The 27,281-nt window shown below is 37.4% G+C and overlaps 1 protein-coding gene across 1 annotated transcript in view; it reads left to right on the forward strand.

Moving 5' to 3' along the window:
* Nucleotides 1-27,281, forward strand: part of USP34 (ubiquitin specific peptidase 34) — a 307,094-nt gene that overhangs the window by 140,882 nt on the left and 138,931 nt on the right. Inside the window, 5 exon segments of the mRNA XM_006862984.1 lie at nt 2,252-2,378; nt 2,475-2,622; nt 17,240-17,340; nt 17,560-17,769; nt 23,667-23,792. Of these exon segments, the coding sequence (XP_006863046.1) occupies nt 2,252-2,378; nt 2,475-2,622; nt 17,240-17,340; nt 17,560-17,769; nt 23,667-23,792 (712 nt within the window).

Consider the following 27,281-nt stretch of genomic DNA (forward strand, 5'->3'; position numbering starts at 1 on the left):
CCACCACCTGCTCTAAGGTGACCAAGCAGGATCACTATGCTGAGGTTCAGTCAAGTTCTTAGGGGATCTTACTCTCTAGCAGGGGTATTGTTTTTGTTTTTAAGCGCCACTGAATAGGTTCTGACTCATAGCAACCCTATATAGGATTTCCGGTGTTAAAAGTTTTTACAGGAACACAAAGCCTCGTCTTTCTCCTGAGGAGATCCTGGTGGGTTGAAATGTTACCCTGACAGTTTACACGCAGTCCTGTGCCTATCCTACAGTGTCACATCATGATTCTATATGTATATATATATTTATATGTATACAAGTGTACATACACATATGTATCATTTATGTTCCTTCTTCCAAAATTTTCTTTTCTGCAGCCTGCATTCAACAGACTGAATAGGACTTCTTGGTTCAAATCCTTAAACCTTACATGTTGTTGTTGTTGTTGTCATGTGCTGTGGAGTGGGTTCCCACTCATAGCGAACCCTGTACAGGGTTTCTGAGGCTGTAAATCTTTATGGGAGCAGAGAGCCTCATCTTTCTCCTGCGGAACAGCTGGTAGTTTCGAAGTGCTGACTGTGAGGTTAGCAGCCCAATTCGTAACCACTACACTACCATAGCTCCTGTAAACCTTACATTGTACTTGTGAAATAAGTATCTCAAAAGTTTATGAAATTTCTTGAAGTTGGTTAGTGCTTTTTTCAAGTTTAATGAGTTTTAATTAAAAATCACTTCCCATAGAAAATTTTTTTGCTTAGTGACTCTTAGCGAAAGTAGTAACAAAAAAGACTTGAATTTTAAAAAGTAAAGCTATAGTTTTAAATATTATCTAGATATCGTGTAGCATTTCCTTGTCCAATGTCATTGCATTGTATCATGGGTTTACTATGTCCAGTGCTACTAATTTTAAAACTGCTTTATATTTATAGATAGAAAAGATAAAATAATTGCTGTGTTTTTTATATTCCTTGTATTTAAAAAGTAAATAAAAATGTCATTTCACAATCTTAAAGTCTTGTCCTAAACCGAAAGATTTTATACCTGGGGAACTTTTTGATGATCGCAGTTGAAGTGAAAGACCACTGGCATCAAGTGGTTGTTGTTGCTACATTCTTTTGAGTCAGTTCTAGTTCTCAATGACCCTGTATAGGATTTTCAAGGAACCGCTGGTGGGTTTGAACAGCTGACATTGCAGTTATCAGTCAAGTTCTTACCTTACATTGCCACACCAGGATTCTGTGTAGTCATGTGTTGTTGTTAAGTGCTTTTGAGTTGGTTCTGACTTACAGTGACCATATACAGGGTTTCCGAGGTGCAACTGGTGTGTTTGAACTGCTGACCTTAGGGTTCACAGCCCAGTTCTGATCTAGAGTACCATACCAGGAGCATCTAATGATTAGAGAATATAAATATTCCAAACATCCTACAAATGTATAAGACAACTCCCCACAACAAAGAATTAATCCAGCACAAAATGTCAGTAGTGCTGAGGTTGAGAATGCCTCATCCTGAAATATATATCGTAAAAGATGGTTTTAAAGTTATTCTTATAATCATATATAGTTACGTTTTTGTTCCTATTCATGCTTTGTAATAGTAAACGTAGAAACTGATGTCTAGTCCCTCTAGGAAATAAAAGAAGTCCATTTATTATGACCAATTCTTCCATTCTAGAATCGTTTGTTTTAAAACATTCACTATTTTTCAGGGACCCAGATACTGTCTTTAGCAACAGAAAATAAGTTAGTGAGTTGTCATGCTGTAGCCTTGTCTCCTTGTACACATGAGTTTTTGTAATTCAGTTTATGATGTTAGTGGTCATGGAATTGACTGTTACAGATTTTGTTTAGTGATTAACATGTACCAGATTGTATTTACTAACTACAAAAATTTTTTTCCTTTCAAAAATAGTTTTAATGTCTTCATTTTTATTACCTGAATATTGCAATGACATCTTGCTATTTACCAGATTACTTTGTTTAAATTCCTCCACCTTTTCCTAGCCATCTCTATGCCCATTTAAAAATTACTGTTCTGAGTGAAATCTTTTTCCCAGTTTTGAGACTTTTATTTTAAGGAGCAGTTTTATTTATTTATTTAAGTTTGATTCAATATGAATCTAAATCTAGCTTGGTTTAGATTAGAGTGTGCTAGAATGTTATGTGGACTGTTTTTGGTTCATAAAACATAAAGAACTTATGCAACATTCAAATTGTTTAAAATGATATTTTTCCCATGTATGAATTTTATGTTGTTTCAGATTTGCCTATCATCTGAGACAGTGGCAAATTGAAGGCACTGGTATTAGTAGTCATTTGAAAGCACTGAGTGACAAACAGTCCCTGCCCCTAAGGGTTGTTTGCCAGCCAGCTGGACTTCCTGACAAGGTAGATACATAATTTTAATTTCCAATTTGATAACATTTCCCAGACCAAAAACCTGTTCTTTTCGTATTTTTAAATTGGTTGCATCTCATATTTCAGATGACTATTGAAATGTATCCTAGTGACCAGGTAGCAGATCTTAGGGCTGAAGTAACTCATTGGTATGAAAATTTACAGAAAGAACAAATAAACCAACAAGCTCAGCTTCAGGAGTTTGGTCAAAGCAGCAGAAAAGGAGACTTCCCTGGTAAGTTTATTTGTTCCAATTTTTGTGTATCACCTTTGAACCATGACTTCTTTGAAGGAGCCACTAACAATGTTAATGGCTCCCCTTTACTTTCTCCATTGCTTGGTTTGATACCTTGGTTCTTAATCTGCTTAGAATAGCTTGTATGTTATTTGGAAACTATTCTTCGTCATTTCTAAAAACAAAACAAATACCTATTTAGACTTTTAATGTGACTATGAAAAAACTTGTGTGATGTCAGTTGTCAAGAAATAAGTTTGAACTTCCAGATGCTACTCATTATCCAATTTTACTGAAATTTTTAAAACGTTTTGTTAAATAGTTTTCAGTATATTCGTATTTGTCTGAGCACATGAAAATTAAGAACCCCCGAAATCTCTCATGTGCATACCTTTTCCCTCCTAGAAGTAACATATTAAGAAAATCTTTACGCAGACCTGAAATGTCTATTTGATTCTTCCTTTAATAGTACCACTAGTGCATTTTCAGTGTCTTTCCATAGCACCTGAAGCATGAACTAATCAGAGAAATGACTATGAAAGAAATATGAAAGCTGTTAACTTTTTACATAGGATTTAAAGATTTACAATTATATGTAACAGGCTTTGTATCAAGAAGAAAAAAAATACAGTTCTAAAACCATTCTTCTGAGATCTTGAATTTACTATATGGAATGATCATTGTTTAGCATCTTGTAGTGAAGAGCTGAAGATTTGTCTATAGCATGCTAAAATGAAATTATATGTTTCATAAGACACTATAAATTAATTTTTCTGTAATTAATAGTTTTTTGTTCAAAATAACAATATTTTTTATTCAAAAATAATGAAAAGCCTTCCTTCTACCCCCATCTTTAAACTACCCATTTCTTTTACCTTGATGAGCAAACATTGCTACTGCTTTCTTAGATAGTCTTCAGGAGCTATTAATATATAATGGGAAATGTTTATATAATCTTTTGAACAAATGATAGCATTACATTTATATTCTTCTATTGTGTAACATTTATCTAAAGTATATTCTATAATAATATTTGCAGAAAGTTGCCTAATTAAGGGCTGCATGGACATACCAAACATTTTTAGTCTGTTCTCTATTAAGGGGCAGTTTGATTGTTTCCATTCTGTTGCTATTACAAACAGTGCTACAGAGAATATGCTTCTATATACATTATCTCATGTGTTAAATTCCTGGTTAATGGATTTCTAGATTCATATGTATCAGCTTTTGTTATATCTAAATGTTTTCTTGCATAAAGAAAAGTGCGTTAAAATGAATAATAAAAAAAATTGGAAACCCATTTATTATCACCTGGATTAAGAAGTAGAACGTTACTAGAAGCTACTTGTTTGTTTGTATTGTCCGAATATCATCCTTTCTATTCCCTCTTACACATTATCTGATTGAGGGAGTTGTTTTTATCTCCGCTGCATATATTTCGGAGCCCTGGTGGCACAGTAGCTAAAGCGCTGGCTAATTGTATGAGTAGTGTTTTGAACCCACCAGCTGCTCCCCAGGAGAAACATGGGCCAGTTCTTCGCTGTCTTACTGGGTTACTGTTAATTAGAATAGAACTGACTTGATAACAATGGGGTTTTGGTAGATATTTCTAGTAAATGTATTTAGATTTGTGACAATGATTAGCGTGCACAAACCTGGTAGAGAGTAGATCAAAGCAGAGTTTCTTCTATAGAATGAAACAAATGTCTCAGCTGAGCTCAGCAGCAGGATATGAAGTTGAGAGCAGCAACTTTACTATAACTTGGTAAAGATAGTCCAGATGTAAATAAGCCAGGTTTATGAACATTCTTACTCAGGTTGAAAAGATAGTCACAACAGTCTTCAATGATACTTCTCTGAAGTCGCACTGATCCTGATTGTTTTTCTATAAGCCATCTTTCTGAGTGATTGTCTTTGCGTCTCTGCTATGCTTCCAGTATCCCATGCATTCTTCTGTATTGGTTTATGGTTTTTGTTGGTTTAGAATAAAGTGTCCAGTTGTTTGAGAGAAAGTTGATAGGGTAAAGTTTTTCATTTTGTAAATGATTGAAAATACATTAATGGACTTCAAAAAGTTGTGGGGAAATTCCATTATCTTTCAGTGCCATTTTTTACATGAACCTTTTGAAGCCCTCTCGTATGTGTAATGTTAACCATAACCAGATGGTAATTTGATTTGGTAGAGAATTCTTAACTTGGAAATTTTGTTTCAGAATCTTAGAGGTATTGCTGCATTGTCTGCTTGTTTCTCTTCTGTTCTAATGAAGTTGAGAATGCTAAAGCTATTCTGATTTTTGGTATTTTTTACATATACTGTTTCTTTTGGTTTTGTTTTTTTCCTCTCTTGTAGAAATTAATCAATTTTTTCTTTGTTCTTAGTGTTTTAAAATTTTACCATATTTGTTAAGGTTGATTATAATGAGTATTTTCATCTATTGGGTATGCTTTGCTTAGCCTCTGTGATACTTTCTGTGAAGTAGGATGCTATGTGATTTGGACATCATACCAGCACTGTATTAAAACATTACAGGACCCTGCTTTCAGTCATTCGTATCACTGTTGCTGCTGGCAGTGTTGGCAAAGGCTGGAGGAAAGGGCAGCAGCTGTAGTGGTATCAAAACAAGAGGGAAGGAAACAGAACCTACCCAACCCTGCCCGCTTTTCCATCACTTGAGCAGCAGTACTAGCTAGGCCCCACAGCTCCAAGTACCACAGAATCTTGAGAGCCTGTGGGCCCATTGCCGGGACATCTGCTTCACCTGCCTGTGTCCCACCTGTGGTCCATTGCTGCACCACTCCGAACTTAAGAATTTTTAAGCCATCAGGGGAAAACAGTAGAGAAAAGGAGAGCTGATTTTAATGTTTAAAAAAGCAAATACCTAATGGGACCATAGATGTGTATGTGGTCGGTCACATGTTGCCCAAATGGTGTTAAGCAACCCATATCTGTGTTCTGAATGGGTAGTGTGAAAATATTTAAATATGTAGGTATTTAATGGACCCTTTCAGATTGCAATTCATAGCTTTCTCAATTTCTGTGAATTTTCATGCATTGTTTCATTGATTTCCTGTTTTCTATTTTATCTTTTCTCTAAAACTTATGATTTAGATGTTTTATCTCTTGAACTATTCTTAATTTCCTTCCTTTTAATCTCCTGTGTTTAATTTCTTTGTATTTTGACTCAGCTTACTGAGATATATTCTCAGTTTGCATCCTTCTGTTGAGATTTCTTTTCTGCTACCATGCTGTGAATATCTAAGATCTTTTTTTCCCCCCCTCGGAGTGACCGTACTTTCATGGTGAAAGTACTATTTTGAGACTTGTAGTGAGTTTTTAAAAATTTCTGAATTACGCTTTTTAAAATCTAGTCTGATAGTGCTGCATTTTAATTACTGTTTAGATTATTTACATTTAATGTAATTGTTTTTGTTTGTCTCCTCTCTTTTTTCCTCCCCTATTACTGGAGAGGAAATTACTGGAGAGACAAACTCACCTGGAAATTAATATCAAGCAACATTTTTTAAACAATGTACATATAAGTGGAACCATGCATTTCAATGGAAGAAAGAAGAAGCTTTGTGCTCCTGTAAAGATTTAGAGCCTCGGAAACCCTGTACAGGGTTGTTACTAGTTGGAACCAACAATATGGCACATGACCACCATGTAGTTCAAAAACCTTGTTAAAGGATCAACTGTACCTAACATGTTCTTCTTGTCCTGTATGCTAGTGAGTCAGACTTTTTTATTTTTTGTGTATAGATCTCAAACTAGAAATAAGTTCCATTGCTAAGTCTGTCTTTAAATGTAATTTGTATATCAGAACAGTTAAATATGGTACATATCTAGTATCAGTTAATGTTTGTCTTAATATAAAGTATATAGTATACTTTTCTATCTATAAATTTATTCACATAGTTACAACTTAGAGTCATGGTGTGGTGCTGTAGAATAAGCACAGGACTGCTAACCACAAAATCAGTGATTCAAACCACCCAGCCCACTTGCTCATAAACTGCTATACAGGGTTGCTGTCAGTTGGAACCAACTTGACAGCACTTAATAACAGCAACAGCTACAACTTACGATGTTTATCATTCTTTGTGTAGATCTGACTTCCCATTTTTAGTATTCTTTTTCTTTCAGATGAACTTTTTTTTCAAACTTTCTGTAGTGCATTTCTTCTGGTAATGTGTTTTTCCAAGATTTTTTTTGTCTGGAAAACCTGTTGCTTTGATTTTTGAAAGATATTTTCTAGGTCAATATGTTGTTGTTGTTATGTGCCGTGGAGTCGATTCCAACTCACAGCAACCCTGTACAGGGTTTCCAAGGCTGTAAATCTTGACGGAAACAGAAAGCCTCATGTTTCTCTCGTGGAACAGTTGGTAGTTTCGAATTGTTGACCTTGCTGTTTGCAGCCTGATTCGTAACCACTACGCTACCACATATCCTTAGGTCAATATATATATTCCCAACTGTCTGTCATTTTGTACTACTATGTAGTTTGTATGTTGCTATGATTTTGGAATCTCTGACTATGGTGTTTGAAATACCAGCAAGGTCATCTGGGGTGGACAGGTTTCAGTAGAACTTCCAAACTAAGAACAGACTAGGAAGAAAGAATAGGGGTTCCATTTCTTAGGGGTTATTGTTGTTAAGTGCCATCTGGTCGGATTCCGACTCCTAGCAACCCTGTATAGGATTTCCAAGGAGCAACTGGTGAGATTGAACCACCAATCTTGTGGTTCAAACCGACCTTACAGTCTAACACATTAATCTACAGTGCTAGCCAGGAGTTAGCCATTGAAAACATTTTACCAGCAGAACATTATCTGATACAGTACCAGAGGATGAATCGCTCAGGTTGGAAAGCAGTCAGAATACAGCTAAAGAAGAGCTGCCTCTTAAATGTCAAGTTGATTAATGAAATATGAGAGTAAATCTATCGAGATTTTCATTTGCTAATGTTGCATGACTCAAAATGAAAAAGAATAGCTGAAAACATTCATGAATAATGCAAACATGAAAAAAATAATGGAAATGTAAAATGTACAAAGTATGAATTTAGAAAAAAGTGGAAATTGCCAAAACTGAAATAAAATGCGTAAAGTCTGTCTCCTAGGCGTTAGTGAGCTGAAAAGGACAAGTGTTAACCATTTTGAAATGGTGAGTCATATTTTACTATGCCAGGAATGACATTGCGTTCATAAACAAAAAGAACATTTCAAGATCTGTCTTGAAGTACAATGCTGCCTGTGATAGGACAATATCCATATGCTTACAAGGAAGACTAGTTAATAAAGTTGTTTTTCTAACTTATACATTAAGGACTAAAGCCAGTGATGGTTAAATTGAAATTTTTTACAAACTTCTTCAGTCTGAAATTGATCAAACTTGCAATCAAGATGCATTGAAACATTACTTATGATTGGAATACAAAAGTTATAAATAAAGAGAAAGTATTGGTAGTTGGAAAATAAGGCCTTGGTCATAGAAATAAAACCAGTGATTGCATGGTAGAATTTTGCAAAACCAATGACTTATTTCAAATAACCTTTTTCAACGTAAACAGCAACTATGCATGTGTGTCTCACCAGATGAAATACAAGGAATCAAGTTGACTATATCTGTGGGAAAAGGCAGTGAAGAAGCTCAATATCATCAACCAAAACAAGGCCAGGGGCAGACTGTGGAATGCTGGGGCCAACTGCTGCATCCAGGAATTGGTTATGCTCTGCAACTCAAATGGGAGAAATTAAACCAGAAAGCAGGACCATAGAAGAATTGATGCTTTTGAGTTACGGTGTTGAAGGAGATTATTAAAAATGCCATGGGCTGATAAAAGAACCAATAGATCGGTGTTGGAAGAAGTGCAGCCAGAGTGCTCCTTGGAGGCCAAGTTGGCCAAACTTCATCTGTCATACTTTGGACATGTTGTCAGGAGGGACCAGTCACTGGAGAAGGATATCATGTTTTATAGGGAGGAGGGTCAGAGAAAAAGAGGAAGACCCCCAGCAAGATGGATTGGCAAAATGACAGCATCAGTGTGCTTAAACGTGACAGTGATAGTGAGGTTGGCCCAGGATTGGGCAGTGTTTTGTTCTGCTGTGCATAAGGTCGCTATGAGTCGGCACTTAACAACAACAGGGGCCATGGGATATTAGAAATAAAAGAAAGACACAAAATGAGATAAGAAAAGTTGGGACCAGGTGAGATACAGCACTCTGATGGAGATACTGTGACACTGACCTAAGTTCAGCTTGTTTTATTATATACACATCAAAGGAGGTGCTGGGGACAGGGAAAAGACTGCAAAAAGATTGTGGTGTATAGATGCAAGCAGTAAGGGGGACTTTATCAGAAGAATGTAGTTGCTAGGGAAACAGAGATAAGGCAGCTAGATGTTTTTGCAGACTAAACTGAAGGCCATGGCTCTGCACAAGGAAAGACTGCAAATTTTTTGTTCCCTGAGGCAGACTTTGCAAGTTTCTCAGGGGGCAGTCTGATCTGCGAGCAGCCCGATTTTTTGGACCACAACTGTTTAGTTGCAATGTTGTTGTTAAGTACTGTGGAGTAGGTTCTGACTCATAGTGACCCTGCACAGGGTTTCCGAGGCTGTAAATCTTTTCAGGAGCAGAATGCCTCATTGTTCTCCTGTGGAAGTGCTGGTAGTTTCAGACTGCTGACCTTGAGGTTGGCAGCCCGACTCATAACCACTACGCTACCAGGTCTCCTTTCAGTTAAACTGCCCGCAAGTCTGAGACCTTTGGTCTAGACACTCCCAACATCTCCATCTTCAGTTAAACTGCCCCCAAGTCTGAGACCTTCAGCTCAGATAGCTCACAACAGTGGAACAGTTGCTCATGTGTAAGTTGAGATTGAAGTGGAAGAAAATTAAAAGAAGCTCATGAGGACCAAATATGAGTATATCCTACTTGAAATTTAAAGACCCTCTCAAGATCAGATTTGGTGCATTAAACACTAATGACTAAAAGCCTGAGTAAAATACTAAAGTGGTTGTCAGAAGAGATTCTTAAACTTGATTTTGAAGATAGAGTGGTTAAAGCAAGTGGAAGAAATGATGAATGACGTAAAAGAGCCAAACAAAAATTTACTAAGGATAGTTTAAGAAGGCAAAGTTTTACAGTGAAATATATATAGACCTAGAATTACAAAACTAAAAGGGAAGAACACCCTCAGCATTTTTCAATGTGAAACAGCTGAATAAAATTTTCATGCCTCGATTTGCAATGCAATACTGAAGGGATCACTAGGCAAAACATTGAGTGAAGCGTCAAAAAATGATGAAAGGAATACATAGAGAACGGTGAAAAACAAGACTCCAAAAATTGTTGGAATACCAATTTAAATGTTTCAACAAACTAATGCTTCCTGGCTTCCAAGAAGCATTGCTGTACTTCTTCCAGCACAGGTTGTTTTGTTCTTTTGACAGTCCATAGAAATTTTAATATTCTCCCCCAACACCGTTAATTGGTGTGTGTGCAAGTGCTGTCGAGTTGGCATCAACCCATAGCGAGCCTGTATAGGGTTTCCCAGGAGCACCTAGTGAACATGAACTGGCAACCTGCAGATCAAACAACTTTACAGTCTGGCACATTAATCGACAGTTCTACAAGGACTCTTGGTATAGTATTAATATAATACAAGGAAAATTTTGCCGAAGATAGTTTAAAAATGGTTGCAATACAGTGACACGGGGAGTTGCTAAACATTTAATTGGGATGAGATAGATCATTGCTGACAGCAGGTGGATCGTGTCTGAAAGAGAATACCAATCTGTATGTTGAGCAAATAATCTGAGAATCCATGCTGTATGAAGAACAAGGCATCAAAATTGAAGGAAGAAAGTCTTCTTAACAACTTGTGATATACAGATGACACAAACTTGCTTGCTGAAAGTGAAGAGGCCTTGAAGTACTTAACTGATGAAGATCCAAGAATACAGCCTTCAGTATGGATTACAACTCAATGTAGAGAAAACAAAAATCCTCACAACTGGACCAGTAAATAACATCATGATGAACGGAGAAAAAATTGAACTTGTCAATGATTTTAAATTACTTGGTTCCATAATCAACAATCATAGGCAATTGAGTCAAGAAATCAAATGGCACATAGTGCATTGATAATTGATAGATTTTAATTAGGGGGTTAGTAAAGATTATTAAAAGTAACATGGACTGCTAAAACAACAAATAAATCTGTCCTGGAAGAAGTATAGCCAGAATGCCTATGAAGAGCCTTTGTCTAATGTTCTGTGGACATGCTATGATTAGGAAGCAGTCCCTGCAATAGGACATCATGCTGGGTAAAGTATACTTATCAGTGAAAAAGAGGAAGATCCCAACTAGATTAATTGACACACTGGGTGCAGCAACGAACTCTTAATATAACAGTAGTGATGATGGTGTGGGACTGGTTTGTTGTGTGTAAGCTTGTAATGAGTGGAGTCAATTCAACACCACCTTACAACAAACTATATGATACCTGGTGTGGCACTATGAGATAATATACTGGACTGCAAGGTTGCTTTGAACTGTTTGGTCAACAGTTCAAATTCACCAATCACTCCTCAGAAACCCGATGAGTTGGAACAGACTAAGCGGCTGTAAACAGTAACATATATGTGTGTATTTTTCTCTTACAACTTTACAGACTGATTTTATTATCATTTGACTGGAATTTTGTGGGTTTTCTTTTCTTTGTATTCATTGTGTCTGTTTTCCTGCTCAGTTCAGTTTCAGCATTTTATTATTGTTGTTATGTGCCATGGAGTCGGTTCCGACTCATAGCCACCCTACACAGGGTTTCCGAGGCTGTAAATCTTTACGGGAGCAGAAAGCCTCATCTTTCCCCCGAGGAACCGCTGGTAGTTTCAAACTGCTGACCTTGCGACTCGCAGCCTGATTCATAACCACTACGATACCAGAGATCCTTTCAGCATTTTATGGATGTTCTTTATTTTTGTGTACATGCAGTTCAAATGTCATTCAACTACTTGGATTTGCTATTTTATGATTTCTAGGAAATTTGGAAACATTCAGCAGTTGTATATTTCTACTTTCCTACCATTTTTTTTCATTTCAGATCTTCAGTTATATTTTTCCTTCTGCTTGTTAATGTTTCAAGTCGCTGAAACACTGTTCCTTTTGTTGGTTGGTTTTGTTCTGTTTTGTTTAAGTCAGGTATTGATACTGTTCTTATACCATGTAAGTACAAATAGGTTTTAATTTATAAGGTTACTTTACTTCTGTCTTGGGCATTGTCTTATTTTTCTTGATATTTCTAGGTACAGTTTCATATAATTCTTAGCTTGTAAACTTGATTTATATTGTCTCTTCCCTCTTTTGCCCCCCCCCCCCCTTTATGGCTTTAAATTTTTTTAAATTAAATTTTAGCAGATAAAAATTAGATGTGTATTCTTTACATAATCATAATTTTTGTGTTAAATTAGTATTTTCAATGATGTAATGCTGGGGGAATACATCTTTGGACAAAAAAAATCTGTGCCCTTGTGGAACTGGGTTTGTTTGTTTGTTTGTTTATGAAAGATAACAGTAACTCAGTGGCACTTAATGACAACACATTACCATTTGATGTATTTGTTAAGTGCCATCAAATCAGTTCTGACCCATAGTGACCCTTTACAGGTTTTCCAAGGAGCGGCTGGTGGATTTGAACTGCCAACCTTGGGGTTCAGATTCCTTGCAGTCCATTGTTTATCCTACATCGCCACACCAGGACTCCATAGTAATAAATGTTTTAAAAATAAAGCATATTAAACGGTTAGTAGTTAAAATAGATTCTTATATTGATTGTTTTGAGCAGGGTTGAAGAATCTTTTTTCTGCCAAGGACAATTTGGATACTTACAACATCATGTGCAGGTCATGCAAAATTGATCAACTTTGAAAATAACCTTATATTTGGTAAAACATTTAGGAGTGCTGATGTGGAACTATGGAATAATGCACTGGGCTGCAAAATTGGTTTAAACCACAAGTTCAACTGTTCAAGCTCACCAGCTGCTCCTCAGAAACCTTATACAGGGTCACTATGGATCACAACCAACTTGATGGCACATCACAACAACAGCATCACTATCTAACATTGTGTATTTCTTACCTGTCTGTGTTCTCTCAAAAAGGTAAATAGAAAACCCAGTTCTACAAGGGTGGAACAACAAACAGTGTGATGGCATATAAGCAATTGGTGGTCTGTTTCACAGTCTACCCCTGGCCTTGTTTTGTCTGATGATATGGATGGAGCTTTTCCACTGTCACTTTTCACTGATACAGTCAATTTTATTTTTGTGTATTCCATCTGGTGAGGTCTATGTATATAAATTGTCTGTATTTTATTTTGTTTTAAAAAGTCATTTATAATGAATTCTTTGGTCTTGCAAAATTCTAGCAACTGATCTCCAAAATTCTGTTGTTTCAATCACCAAGGCAATATATTCCGACTACTGATCGTTCCTCTCTGTTTCCAACCTTTGTATCCCAGTCACAATAATTAATACATCTTGATTTCATGTTTATTTAATTTCAGACAGAAGAAGTTGGTAAAATTCTTTAATTTCATCATCACTGGTTTTAGCGGTTGGTGTGTAAATTTGAATAATAGTGCTATTAACTGGTCTTCCTTGTAGGCATATGGATGTTACCCTATCATATATAGTGTTATATTTAAAGACAGATCCTGATACTGTTTTTTGTTAAGCATTTATTGTGAGTTGAGTGATAGTTTACATGGGAGAACATCGGTTTTGCACTCATACTATCATATTTTGTTTCCTTGCAATGATTATAATCCCCTCTATGGTAGTGTCATAGTTACGAATCGGGCTGTGAGCTGCACGGTCAGCAGTTCAAAACTACCAGCGGTTCTGCGTGAAAAAGATGAGGCGGTCTGCACCCATAAAGATTTACAGCCTCGGAAACCCTGTATAGGGTCGCTATGAGTCGGAACTGACTCCACGGCACATACCAACAGCAACAACAACATACATCATTTAATAGTATTTGCTTCTATTTCCTCTGTTTTTTGTAGTTGTTGTTTTGTTTTTTGATATATACAAAAACACTAAGGAATATGTAATTATTCAAGCTCACCAGCTGCTCCTTGGAAACCCTATAGAGGGTAGCTATGGGTCGGAATTTACTCGATGGCTCTTAACAACAACAAACAACCAACGCACATTTTGCAAGCCTGCCTCTTGGCCACCACATACAGCCTTTCTCTTTCCATGAGTCTAGAGTCCTCGGCTGCTCTTGCTCTTCATGTCCTCATCTCTTCCTCTATCTTTGGTGTCGCTTCTTTTCTGGTTAGGGTCCTAAGTTCCTCTGCTCATGTTCTTTCTCTCTTTAGGTCTTACTGTCTTGTGTACCTGGGATGTAAGATTACTCACTCTTTTTATTACAAAACTTGTATCTTTACAGTTGTGACAGTTGCAATTAGTCATGATAACAGTTACTATTGAATCAAAAGAATTGTATCCCCATCTCTTTTCACCACACCCATCTAGAAAGATGAGAACTATTCAGTGGGGATTCTAACTTCCCCTGCACACTCTGAAACTAAACTCCCTCTTAAAAATTTGTAAGCCAGCCATTCATGTTTCAACACCCTCCCCCTGGTCCCCCCCTCCCATTTTAGGTAGCCAATGTCTAATTTACCCTTCCCTATCAAAATTGTGTGGCACTGTGGGCTAATGGGTCAAACAGCAAAGTCGTTTGAACTGCAAGGTCAATGGTTCAAGCTCACCACCTGCTCCTTGGAAACCCTATATACAGGGCGCTATGGGTCGGAATTGACTCGATGGCTCTTAACAAGAACAACAACGTCAACATTGTATGCTGAGGGAACAGGCTTGATCCTTGATGTGAAGACTCCTTTTGGTTCGTATTTTGAGCTGCTGCATTCATAAGCATAGGTCAACTTCATCAAATTGTAGAGAGTTAGTTACATTTTCTTCCTTTATCAAATTTTTTTTATCTTCCTCTGGCCGACCTCTGGTCATCAAGCCATCAAAACTAGGTCAAATGAGTACTATCTGCTAATTTGGGTGTTCTTGTGCATCTCTCCCCCACTCCCACGCCCACCCCCACTTCATCTCAGCTGGATGCTTCACTCTTAGCTCTAGCCCTCTGTGACTAGGTCAGTACCCATGGGCTCAGGAGTTCCCAAGTCTCCCCAAACTTCAGACCAACCATTCCTACCTCTTGTCTCTTTCATCTCAGAGTCAATAGGAGTCTATGGAACATGGTTTATTTAAACTCATCCCATATCTTCATTACTGACTTTCCCCCACTTCCACTCACATGTAGACCAGTGTGGTTGCCAGTGAGCTTACATGCCTGCTTGTGTCTTCATCTCGGAGACGGGTTTGTCCTGAAGGGACATGAAGTATTTGCTGTTCCTCTAGCTGCTCTGGGCTGGTCTGCTTGTCCTTTCACATGGGAATGACTCACCTCAGAAGGTCCTGGATGGGGCTCAGATTCCATCTAAGGTCCTATACCTTATAAAGGCTCTGCAAAAAGCCTATTTCACTGGGCAGGTTCTAGAACCCCTTTTAGGTATTCCAATCAATTATAGGCTGAATATGAGATTACAAGCTTTATGTAAATGTGTTTCCCAGTATTCCTTTCAATCCTGCTCAGATGTCTGTCTTAACATTATTTCCCTTATTTACTCATTCAGGCTGTGCCTTGATACTGTATCCCAGAGCCCTGTTGTTCCAAAGTTGACCATACGTCATTGTTTACCTCTGTTCCATTTAACCCATGCAAACCTACCTACCTTGTTCTTGCATCCCCCTCCTCCTCCTTGTGTACTGCCCTACCCTCCCTACCCTTCCTTGTATATTGCGCTCTCCAACACTGGAACTATGATGTGACTATCCCCTAACCTGTGCTCTACCATCCCCTCCCAACCCTTGTTGTTGTTGTTGTTGTTAAGTGCCGTCGAGTCAGTTTCGACCCATAGCGACCCTGAAAGGGTTTCCGAGGCTGTAAATCTTTACGGGAGCAGAACGCCTCATCTTTCTCTTGCGGAGCAGCTGGTAGTTTTGAACTGCTGACCTTGCTGTTCGCAGCCCGATTCGTAACCACTACGCTACCAGAGCTCCTCTCCCAACCTTAGTAATGAACAAAGAATTTTTTTTTCTTTTCCTTCAGTATGGGTATCTTTTCTTAAGCTTTTACAATAATGGTCTTATGCAATATTTTTCCTTATGTGACTGACTGATTTCAGTCAGCATAGTATCCTCAAGGTATCTGATATGTTCTTTTTGATGATGAATGCTATACCATTTCTCTTCAATTTGTCATTTGTTACTTAATTGTGATTATGAGGATCCTATGCATAGACCAAGTGGCAGTTGTTTGAATAGAACAGGGGAACACTGAATGGTTTTAAATCAGAAAAGATATGTACCAGCGTTGTATTCTTTCACCATACGTATCAATCTGTATACTGGATCATATGAGGAAAAGCATGGCATCTGGATTCAAGGAAGACTAATTAAAAACCTACAATATGCTAATTATACAACTTGGCTTGCTGAAAGCGAAAGGACTTGAAATATTTACTGATGAAGACTGAAGACCACTACCTTTGATATGGGTTGCACCTCAATGTGAAGAAGACAAAAATCATTACCACTGGATCAGTAAATGTAGCGTAGTGGTTACGAATCGGGCTGCAAACCTAAAGGTCAGTGGATCGAAACTACCAGCTGCTCTGCAGGAGAAAGATGAGGCTTTCTACTCCCGTAAAAATTTACACCCTCGGAAACCCTGTACAAGGTCACTATGGGTCAGAACTGACTCGACGGCACTTAACAACATACAAACAAAGAAATGGCTGACGTTGTCAAAGACTTCGTTTTGCTTAGATCAACAATTAACACTTAGGGAAGCAGCAGTCAAGAAATTAAATGACTTACTGCTGCATTAGGCATGTCTACTGTACAAGACTTCTTTAAAGCGTTCAGATTTTTGTTTTCTATTCTTTAGTATATGCTTTGTTGGGGGGAGGGGAGGAAGGTTTGTGAATAATGGGATGAGAGAATTCAGTCATTAAGTATATATTAGTTTCTTCAGCAGTTAGTAATTAAAGAATGATTCCTTTGCATGTATTGTTGGAGGATTACTATAGGTTCCTAGAAAGCTTTGGAGGATTTTTTTATTTGTAGGATTTCGTATATAAAATAAGCAGACGTTGATCTAGTTTAGAGTGCTTGCTGTTAAAGAGAATTTTCTTGAAATTTCACTGCATAAGACTAATGTCAAGGAGTCCTGGTCATGCTGGACTGTTAACCACTAAGTACGGAGATGAAACTCACTAGCCTTTGTGCTCCATCAAAGAAGTACAGACTCTGCAACCCTATACAGGGTCACTTGTTGGCACTTTGTTTTGAAGGCTAATGTCAGACAACAGAAATTCATTTCTCAAGAAATTCTTAAGTTTAATATTCAGTGAAATTAACTGTTATAATAATGTTTGGGTTTTTTTTAGATAATAATAATGTATTTTTGTCAGAAAAGAAATTAAGTATTATTTAAAATATTTACTTCAGTTTTCTTTGCTTTTTCAGGAGGCCTCATGGGACCTGTCAGGATGATATCTTCTGGTCATGAATTAACAACAGATTATGATGAAAAGGCACTTCATGAGCTTGGTTTTAAGGATATGCAGGTACGCATATAAAACATCATTTGAATTTTAATCATATATTAATTTATATTAAGCAGTAGAAGGTACAGTTTTAAACAAGTTCTCAATTTTGTTATATTATAAGATACGTAATGAGGTTACTTTCTAAAGAGATTTATTGGCTTTATTGTGTTTTAAACCAAAAGCTTGATATGTGTAATTGTTCTCTTTCACCCACCCCCACCCCCTCCTATTTTTTAGATGGTGTTTGTATCATTGGGTGCACCAAGAAGAGAACGAAAAGGGGAAGGTGTTCAGCTGCCAGCATCTTGCCTCCCACCTCCTCAGAAGGACAACATTCCTATGCTTTTGCTTTTACAAGAACCTCACCTAACTACTCTTTTTGATTTGTTAGAGATGCTTGCATCATTTAAACCACCCTCAGGAAAAGTGGCAGTGGAAGATAGTGAGGTGACTATATTTTAGATTTAATTTTCAGTCTTGTCTCTTTGTTAAGAACAAAACTGTTTTCATTTCTTTAGAACTATAAGACCTAGGAATCCATGTATTTATGAATTATTTAAATGCCTAATATGATCCAGGCATACTGTTTCAAAAGGTTGATCGTGGTTGAACAGTGCTGTGAACCAGTTTTTCCCAGTTCAGTCATAGCTGGCCAAACAAAACCAGAATGCACTAAAGTATGTCAGATGGAAAAGGAAAAATTGCAGATTGACGTCCTACTAGAAATACAAACTCCCTCTTAGAAAACAAGGACAGCATGTGTGTTGCAACTTAGTAACAAAATCTTATAACTGGCAGAAACAGTAGTGCCCAGTGTACTAACTACTTCAAATATGTGTCAGAAAGGCCTCACTATACCTCTTCCAAGTCTCCTCTTACAGGATACCCATTCTACTTATGATTTTATTACACCCATAATTTTACAAATTGGGGTCTGTTCCATTTCTATGTTGCCCGTGACTGAACCATTCAAAGCTCTGAAAAAGATAATACAGTTACAGCATTCATCGAGTTTAGACGGGGGCCAAATAATCAGCATGCCTAACCATGAAATAATTTCAAGTAAGCTATCAGATAATTCTTTAATATGTCAATAATTGCTATGATTGAAACATGCCATACCCGTATTAAGGGTTTGAGGTGGATAGAGACACATTTTTTAGTGGTTTGTAAGGGTTCTTTGAAGAAACCTTATATAATGGTTTGGAAAGCTGAACAAGCGTCAGCTAAGTGAAGAGGATGAGGAATGATCTGGTTAGAGCAACCTGATTCCTGAAGTTTTTGACTTTCAAATGTAGGAAGTGACAGGATTAATGAGTAGAATGGGAGGAAGTTGAAGAATGATATAGAAAGGTAGACAGTCAAATCATGTAAGCCTTTTCGACCATGATAAGACAGTTCCATTTTACTCTGAAATGAAAAAGAGGAATTTTAAGAAGGAGGGACTCTAAACATGGTTTGATATTTGTTTCTTAGGTAATAAGTTTGTCAGGAATAGAGAAAATGTTAAGGAACCTAATGTGTTAGTCCTTGAAGCGTTAATGATGCTCTGCAATAGAATGGTGGCAGTGGAAATAAATTTGTGAACAGTAGATTGAAGCAACTGTAGAACGAGGGTAGTAATGGTAGCCTCAGAACTTACCTTCCTTCAGGGATATTGAGAATCAAGATTAGCCTATGGCTGGTTTCTGTGTAATGAAGGTGGTAAACACATCTCTCAAACTTTTGTGTGTGTGTGTGTGTGTGTGTGTGTGTGTGTGTGTGCCAATTCTGACACCATTGTCAGTCTACTTTTCTGCTAGGTTCAGTAATCAGTTACTGTGTACATAAAACTCACAGATTGTAGTTAAGTGATTTATTAAGGATGTAACACAGTATATGTATCCATACACCTGAAGATGAGGTTCAACAGGTAACAACTTGGTTTGTGAATTAGGAAGCATGTAAGCAAAGTCTGAAAGGTAATCCCCAAGTGCCAAATAGAGGGCATAGCTCTCCACTTGCTACGTTTTTTTTTTTGCTTTGCTTTGTTTTGTTTTGCTACTTTTGGCCATTCAAGCAAAGAGCTCATCTATGTGCCTTGCATGTCCCCTCTCAACTGTATAGTCTTCCTCTCTGCTCCCTGGAAGCGCAGGACTCTTTGCCTTTGGTCTCCTTGCCATCAATCTCTCCACTGGTAACTGACCCAGCTTAGAGCCATTGGAGCAGTTTTATTAAACTGTCTTAACTGCATACCTAAAAGCAGATTTCTGCCATCACCATTGACAATGCTACTGAGCTCCTTCAGGCCTCTTGTTATCCTCAATGTTACAGCCCTTGATCCATGCTATAGCTTTTTTTAGGGTATTCTTGTATCCTCTCTTCTCTGCTTCTCTTGTAACTCTTCCTTCTGCTGCTATTTGTCCACCTCTGTAAGTAAGATTGGCTGTATCTACAAGTGGTGGTAGTTGTTGCTATGTGCTGTCGAGTCAGTTCCAACTCACAGTGATGCTGTATAGGGTTTTTGAGGTTGCAAGTCTATACAGGAACAGAAAGCCTCATCTTTCTTTGACGGGAGTGGCTGGTGGATTTCAATGACCAACCTTGTGGTTATAAGTCCAGAGCTTATCGTGTAGTGCCAACCCAACTTTTATGACATAATTGAGTTCTCAAAATATGTTCTTTGATCATCCTTTTTTGGGGGTACATCTTCTCATTAGTAACAGGTTGCAGCACATAATTTGTTGATGCTGTCATTCTCAGATATTCACATGCAGATGGATTTATAAAGGGTAATAGTGAAAAATAACAGTAAAGTATTCATCTTCCATTAGAACCAACTTAATGATAGAGTCATCAGATTGGAACCCCAGTTAAGTTTAACTACAGTCAAATTCCCCATCAATTTCAAAGCAAGACCCTCTAATCAGGTTGACAAATTAGCCAAGCTTCTCTAAGTAGGCCACAAGATACTTTATTTCCATAGTGGGCTGTTGTCACTTCATTTGTGTAAATATATTGAGTAATCCCTGCAAGGTCTTTGAAATGGACTTATCTCTGGACAGGCTGGATTCCAGAATAAGATAGACTAAGAAGAAGGAGAGTAGATTACTACTAAGTGTTTGTTGTAAAGTGCCATCGAGGCGGTTCTGACCCATACCAACCTTGTACCGGGTTTCCGAGGAGCAACTGATGAGCTTAAGTCATCAACTTTGTGGTTCAAATTGACCTTGCAGTCTAGCACATTAACCCATGGCTCCACACCAGGCATTTAGTAGCCACTGAAAATCTTATGTATAGCAGTGAACAGTGTCAGGTACAGTTCTCGAAGATGAAAACATTCCAAGTAGAATCAGAATGTTATCAGATACAGTGCCAAAAGATGAACCCCTCAGGTTGGGAGGCACTCAAAATATGACTGTGGAACAGTTAACGCCTCAAAGTAGAGTTGACTGTGATGACAGGAATGGAATAAAGCTTTTGGGATCTTCACTTTGATGGGGCACCGCTAAAAATGAAGCAAAACATCTGAAAATATCCATTGGTAATCAGAACGTAGAATGTACGAAGTATGAATCTAGGAAAATTGGAAGTTGTCAACAATAAGACGGAACACATAAATATTAACATCGTAGACATTAATAAGCTGAAATGGACTGGTATTGGCCATTTTGAATCTCACAGTGATGTGGTTTACTGTCCTGGAAAGAGCAAATTTAAGAGGCATGGCATAGCATTCATCAATATAAAGAACATTTCAAGATTTATCTGTAAGTACAGCACTGTCAGTGATAACGATAATATCATACACCTATAAGGAAGACCAATTTAATACTACTAATAATCAAATTCATGCAACACCACTAAATCCAGTGATGATGAAATTCAGTTCTACCAACTTTTTCAATCTGAAAATTGGACCATCTCTTTGATAATCCCACGTGAGTAAAGTTTTGCTAAAGGTAATATAGAAATGGCTACAATCATACATTGACAGAGAACTTCCAGAGGTTCAAGCTGGATTCAGAAGAGGCCGTAGAACGAGAGATATCATTGCTGATGTCTGATGGATCTTGGCTGAAAGCAGAGAATATCAGAAAGATGTTTACCTATGCTTTATTGACTACGCAAAGGCTTTCGATTGTGTGGATCATGACAAGCTATGGACAACATTGCAAAGTATGAGTGTTCCAGAACACTTCATTGTGCTCCTGAGGAAGCTGTACCTGGACCAAGAAGCAGTTGTTCGAAAAGCGTATGGGAACACTGAATGGTTTAAAATTTAAAAATGTGTGCGACACTTAATTGTGCTCACGAGGAATCTGTACCTGGACCAAGAGGCAGTTGTTCGAATAGAACATGGGAACACTGAATGGTTTAAACTTTTAAAAGGTGTGAGACAAGGTTGTATTCTTTGGCCAAATTAAGTTCCTAGGGCATTTAAAAGAAGCCTCCTGCCCAGTCATTCAGCTTTCCTTGCTTCCTGACCTGGAAAGTCCACTCCTCTGTCTCATGCTGTGGCTCTTCGCTCTGCTGTACTGCTCCTCTGGTATCATACCTTTTTTTGCCTGAGTTAAGAAGGTTCAATGCACAGGAATCTCAGTGTCAGAGGATGCCCTCCACTCTTGATTTTTTCTTCTTATGTGATTGTCAGATCCCCTCTCCCGTTTCTGAGATGATTCATTTTGTACCCATGCTAGAATTTCAAGGTTTTTCTATTACAGTGAACTCTGCTAAAATTCGCAGTTGAATCATGTAACCTGTATCTTCTCCCCTCTTCTCTTACTCAGACCCATCAGGAAAAGAATCATTAGATGGGAGTTATAGAGTAAGGCTAGAAGAGACTTATAAAATAAGTCATTACACCACACTCTATATCTTTGGTAAAAGTTTTGTGATTTGTCTTGGGGTTCTGTTGATAACAAATTTTTGAGAGAAGCAGAAAAGTTTATTACCAGAAATAGGCACTATGAGACCAAGAATTTATGGAGAGTAGAGACTAAACCAAAACACTAGACTTCACAATCAATTACATAAGGAGCTAAGCCTTATGAGTGGTGCTGTTAACTGCTGTTGAGTCTGTCCCACCTCATAAGGATCCTATAGATAAGAGGGTTTCTGAGGATCGGATGGTGGGCTTGAATGAACTTCAATCTTGCAGTTAGCATTTTAGTGTTTATCCTACAGTGCTGTAGTCAGAAATTAATTTGTTCCCTCTTGGGTTTAGTGAGGTTAAAAGGGGAGTCACATTGGCCCATGTGAATCAAAGGAAAGGAATTATGGAGCATGCAGCCCTGGCTTGACTTTCTTAGGCCTTAAATCCATGATATTGAGAATCCTTGAGGCAGGAAAATGGCAAATTTAAGAAAACTATAACAGAAATAGAATATGGATTTGATTGGTGGCTCCCTTCAGACAAATTTCTTAAAAAATCAAATTTAGTAGATTATAGTGGCAGAGACCTATATGGAATCCTAGTTTTTAGCATTACTCACAAGTGTGCTCTGAATACAAGGTGGTTGCATGAACTTAAATAAAAATATCTTAATAGAAGTCAAAGTGTTGGGAAAGGAAGACATAATCGCTTAAGTCTACATAGTTTAGAATCACATCTAAATTGGATTGGGTACTAGGGGCATTCCTTTGCAAACCAATAGCAAATACATACTGGTGTGTTGAGCTTGAACCACCAACCTTTCAGTTCAAGCCGACTTTTCTGTTAAATTCATTAAACCACAGTGCCACACCCAATAGCTCCTAGGGAGAAAATGATTTTTTCCTTCTTCCAACACACTCTTTTAAACTTTCGCTATATGATTTGTACTGTGTTGCTATTATGTTTCTGTATTTGCCTTCCACAGTAGACTTAAAAATACTTTACATTGTGTGGATTTGTATCTCTTAGATTCGTGATGTTTTGTATTCAATAGATTGTGACCAGTGCTTTTCTTTTTCATATAAATTCTTTTTTCTAAGCTTTTTTTTTTTTTTTTTACTGTGAATTGAGTGAAGGTTTGCAGAGCATATCATCAGTTTTACATTCAGCAAATCATATAGTGATATTTTTATTTAGTAAAGGTTTTTATTTCATAACAATACATTTTGACTTAACCCTCATTTTAATGTTTCTTGAGGAACATGACCTCAGGGAAGTCTATAATATTACGTGACAAGGTTTTAGAAGCCACTGCTTTGATGTAACTAGTAATTTATTCATAACTTGTATTTATCAGTGTAACAAAAGTTTTAGTTCTCACTTTTGTGAAAACAAGACTCAGAAATACCAAATTTAATAATTATGCATAAAAGTTGAAGTTTAGATTATTTTTACTTTTCTTCTTGTAAATATTTTTTTATTTTTATAGAGCTTAAGATGTGAAGAACTTCATCTTCATGCAGAAAATCTCTCTAGGCGTGTTTGGGAGCTACTGATGCTTCTTCCTACATGTCCTAACATGTTAATGGCATTCCAGAGTATCTCAGATGAACAGGTAAGCCCATTAAAGAAGCTGCATTGTATTTAGAGACTTCATTTGATATTTTGCTGTTTTTCAAGTGTTTCTCAAATTCTTGGCTGCTTCTAATTCACAAAAATGTTGATAAGACACCAAGTTTAACATCAAGTCGGTACAGACTCACAGTGACCTTATACAACAGAACGAAACAGTGCCCTGTCCTGGGCCACCCTCACCATCGTTGCCATACTTAAGCCCATTGATGCCGCCACTTTGCCAGTTCCTCTCGCTGGTGTCTTCCTCTTTTTATTTGACCCTTCATCTTACCAAGCATGATATCCTTTTTCCAGCGACTGGTCCCTCCTGACAGTATGTCCGAAGAATGAGAGACGAAGTTTGGCCATCCTGGCCTCCAAGGAGCACTCTGGCTGCACTTCTTCCAACACAGATATGTTGGCTCTTTTGGCAGCCCATGGCACTTTCAGTATTCTTCTGCAAAATCCATAATTTTAAAGTATCAGTTCTTCTGTGGTCTTCCTTTATTCACTGTCCAGCTTTCATATGCATATGAGATTATTGAAAATACCATGGCTTGGGTCAGGAACCACTTTAATCCTGACATCTTTGCCCTTCAACACTTTAAAAAGGTCTTGTGCAGCGAATTTGCCAAATGCATTACGTCTTTAAATTTCTTGACTGTTGCCTCCATGAGTGTTGATTGTTGATCTAAGAAGAATGAAGTCCTTAACAACTTCAACTTTTCTCCGTTGATAAGAATACTGTTTATTGATCCAGTGATGAGGATTTTTGTTTTGTTTACATTGAGATGCAATCCATACTGAAGGCTGTGGTCTTTGATCTTCATCAATAATACTTTTAGTCCACTTCACTTTCATTTATTCAAGTTGTTGTTGTTGAGTGCCGTTGAGTTGGTTCCAACCCATAGCGACCGAGGACAGGGTTTCTGAGGCTGTAAATCTTTACGGGAGCAGAAAGTCTCATCTTTGTCCCGCAGAACAGCTGTTGGTTTTGGACTGCTGACCTGGCGGTTCACAGCCCGATTCGTTACCACTACTCTTTTATTCTGAGCTTTTCTTTTTTTGCATTTAAATATACTTCCTGTAATGTCATTAAAAAAATATATCCTTTTTTTTTTTTTTTTTTTTTTGTGTGTGTGTGTGTGTTATGGGTTTGCTACAGTTTTCTATTTCATTCTGTGTTAGTTTTGAAAGATTGTATTTTTTTTAAATATCTATCTTTTTTTTTTTTTGTAGATTTTCAAATTTGTTGGAGTGCAACTCTTCATAGTATTGTTATTATCCTTTTTTAATTTCCGTTGGTTATGTTGTGAAATCCCCCTAATTGTGTCTTATGCATGTTATTTATGTCTTCTCCCTTTTTCCTTGTTAGTTTTGCCAGTGGTTTGTCGATTTTATTTATCTTTTCAAAGAACCAGTTCTCTGACTTGTTGTTTCTATTTTTCTGTTTTCTGTTTCATTTATTGTGTCTCTAGTCTTTATTATTTATTATAGTAACTGTAGGCTTGTTTCTCTGGCCTGTTTCAAATTGTTGATGTTGTGGTAATGTGTTGGACTTGGTTCTTCTGTTTGGATGTGTGTTGCTATAAATTGCTCTTTTCTTGCTTTCTTGCTATAATGTCATTAAGATGGTAGCTTTTCAGGAAACTTTTTATATTGTACAATTTCAAATTGTTAACCATATATTCAGCTTTATGGATTGGGTTGCTGGATCCTAGAAATCTGAGCCACACTGTTTTAGTCATCTCATTTAGTGGATTATTCAACCTGTCGCCATCAGGTTAGTTCATAGTCATAACCACACTATTGGAAAGGAATTCCAAAGCTGTAATCTTTACAGAACAGACTGCTGCTATATCTTTCTTTCATAGAGCGATCTTTTGGTTAACCCCTGAGCACTTTTAACCAGTATGCTGCTGCTGCTGCTGTACCGTCGAGTCGGTTCTGACTCATACTGATCCTGTATATGGTTTCCAAAGGCTGGCTGATGAGTTTGAACCTCTGACCTCACAGTCCAGTGCTTTATCGTACATTGCCACATCAGGACTTCACATTTTGTGCATATTAATTATTGTCTGTCATTGATGGTGGTGGTGGTTATGTTCCATTCATAGTGGCCCAAGGCTATAAATCTTGATGGGAGCAGAAAGCCTCATCTTTCTTCCACACAGCAACAGGTAGATTTGAACTATTCACCTTGTGTTTAGCAGCCCAGTGCATATAGTACTGTATACTAATAGGACTTGTTATTGTCTGTCATTAATACAAATTGTATACAGTGTGTATTACATTATAAATCATACTTGAAGTAAGTAGTCATTTTTACAATTATGAGTTTGAGTTTTTTGTTTATTTTTTTGCTTCTATTAATCAGTTATGTAATTGTGGTATATTCAGCTATGCATGTTTTTACATGCTTTCAAGTCAGTTCCGACCCATAATGACCTTGTGTAGGGTTTCCAAGGAGCAGCTAGAGAATTTGAACTGCCGACCTTGCAGTTCAGATGGCCTTGCAGTCTGGTGTATTTACCCACAGCGCCACACCAGGACTCGACTCCAGTTATGCACACATACCACATACCTATTTATATCCTTATGATAGATTTATGTAAGTTGTATCGTAGAGCCAAAAGACGTGCACATTTTATGACTTTTTATTCTCCTAGAGGATAGTTGTAGCATATATTTCTCCTGGAAATATATGAGATTGCCTGTTGAAGCATGCTGTAATGTGCTGTCAAGTCTGTTCCGACTCTTAAAGCAACCATATATGGCGTTTCCAAGATTGTAGATCTTTCTGGAAACAGAAAGCCTCATCTTTCTCCCACGGAGAAACTGGTGTGTTTGAATTGCCAACCTTGTGGTTACCAATCCTGTGCTTTTCCTGCAGTGCTGTTAGTGTTCTCTGTTGCCCCATAACAATGTTAGCTCTGAACATTGCTTAATCTGTAGCTATAAAAATTAATATTTTGAGAGAATCTACTAGTGTGAAATAAAGTCTGCTGACAGAATTAGGGGGAAATACGAAGAACTAGTTTAAAATATATTTGGTAATTTTCCCATCTGAACATCACCTTACATATATAAGTATTGAAGACCTTTGTAAACAGGTCCTTAAAGATACATGTTAAAAGCTACATTATAAGACGTTTCTTTGTGGATATTAACATTAGAACATTTAGTAAGATGAATACAAAACAAATATCCTAATTTTATGTTAACGGTTACCTGTGATTTGGGACACTATCTTGCACTGTCAGACAACCTTTAAGCTGAAAACTGGACTTTACTATACATAAATACTATTTTGTAAATTGAGATAGAAAAGAGCAGTACTTACAAATTCATGTATTTTATGACTGGTATGTGGGTGTAGTGGAGTCCTGGTGTGGCACTTTGGGTTAATGCGCCAGACTGCAAAGCCATTTGAGCTGCAAGGTTGGTGGGTCAAGCTCACCAGAAGCTCCTTGGAAACCCTATACTGGGT

The sequence above is a fragment of the Chrysochloris asiatica genome, unplaced genomic scaffold (genome assembly GCF_000296735.1).
Source record: "Chrysochloris asiatica unplaced genomic scaffold, ChrAsi1.0 scaffold00052, whole genome shotgun sequence".
Classification (NCBI taxonomy): Eukaryota; Metazoa; Chordata; class Mammalia; order Afrosoricida; family Chrysochloridae; genus Chrysochloris; species Chrysochloris asiatica.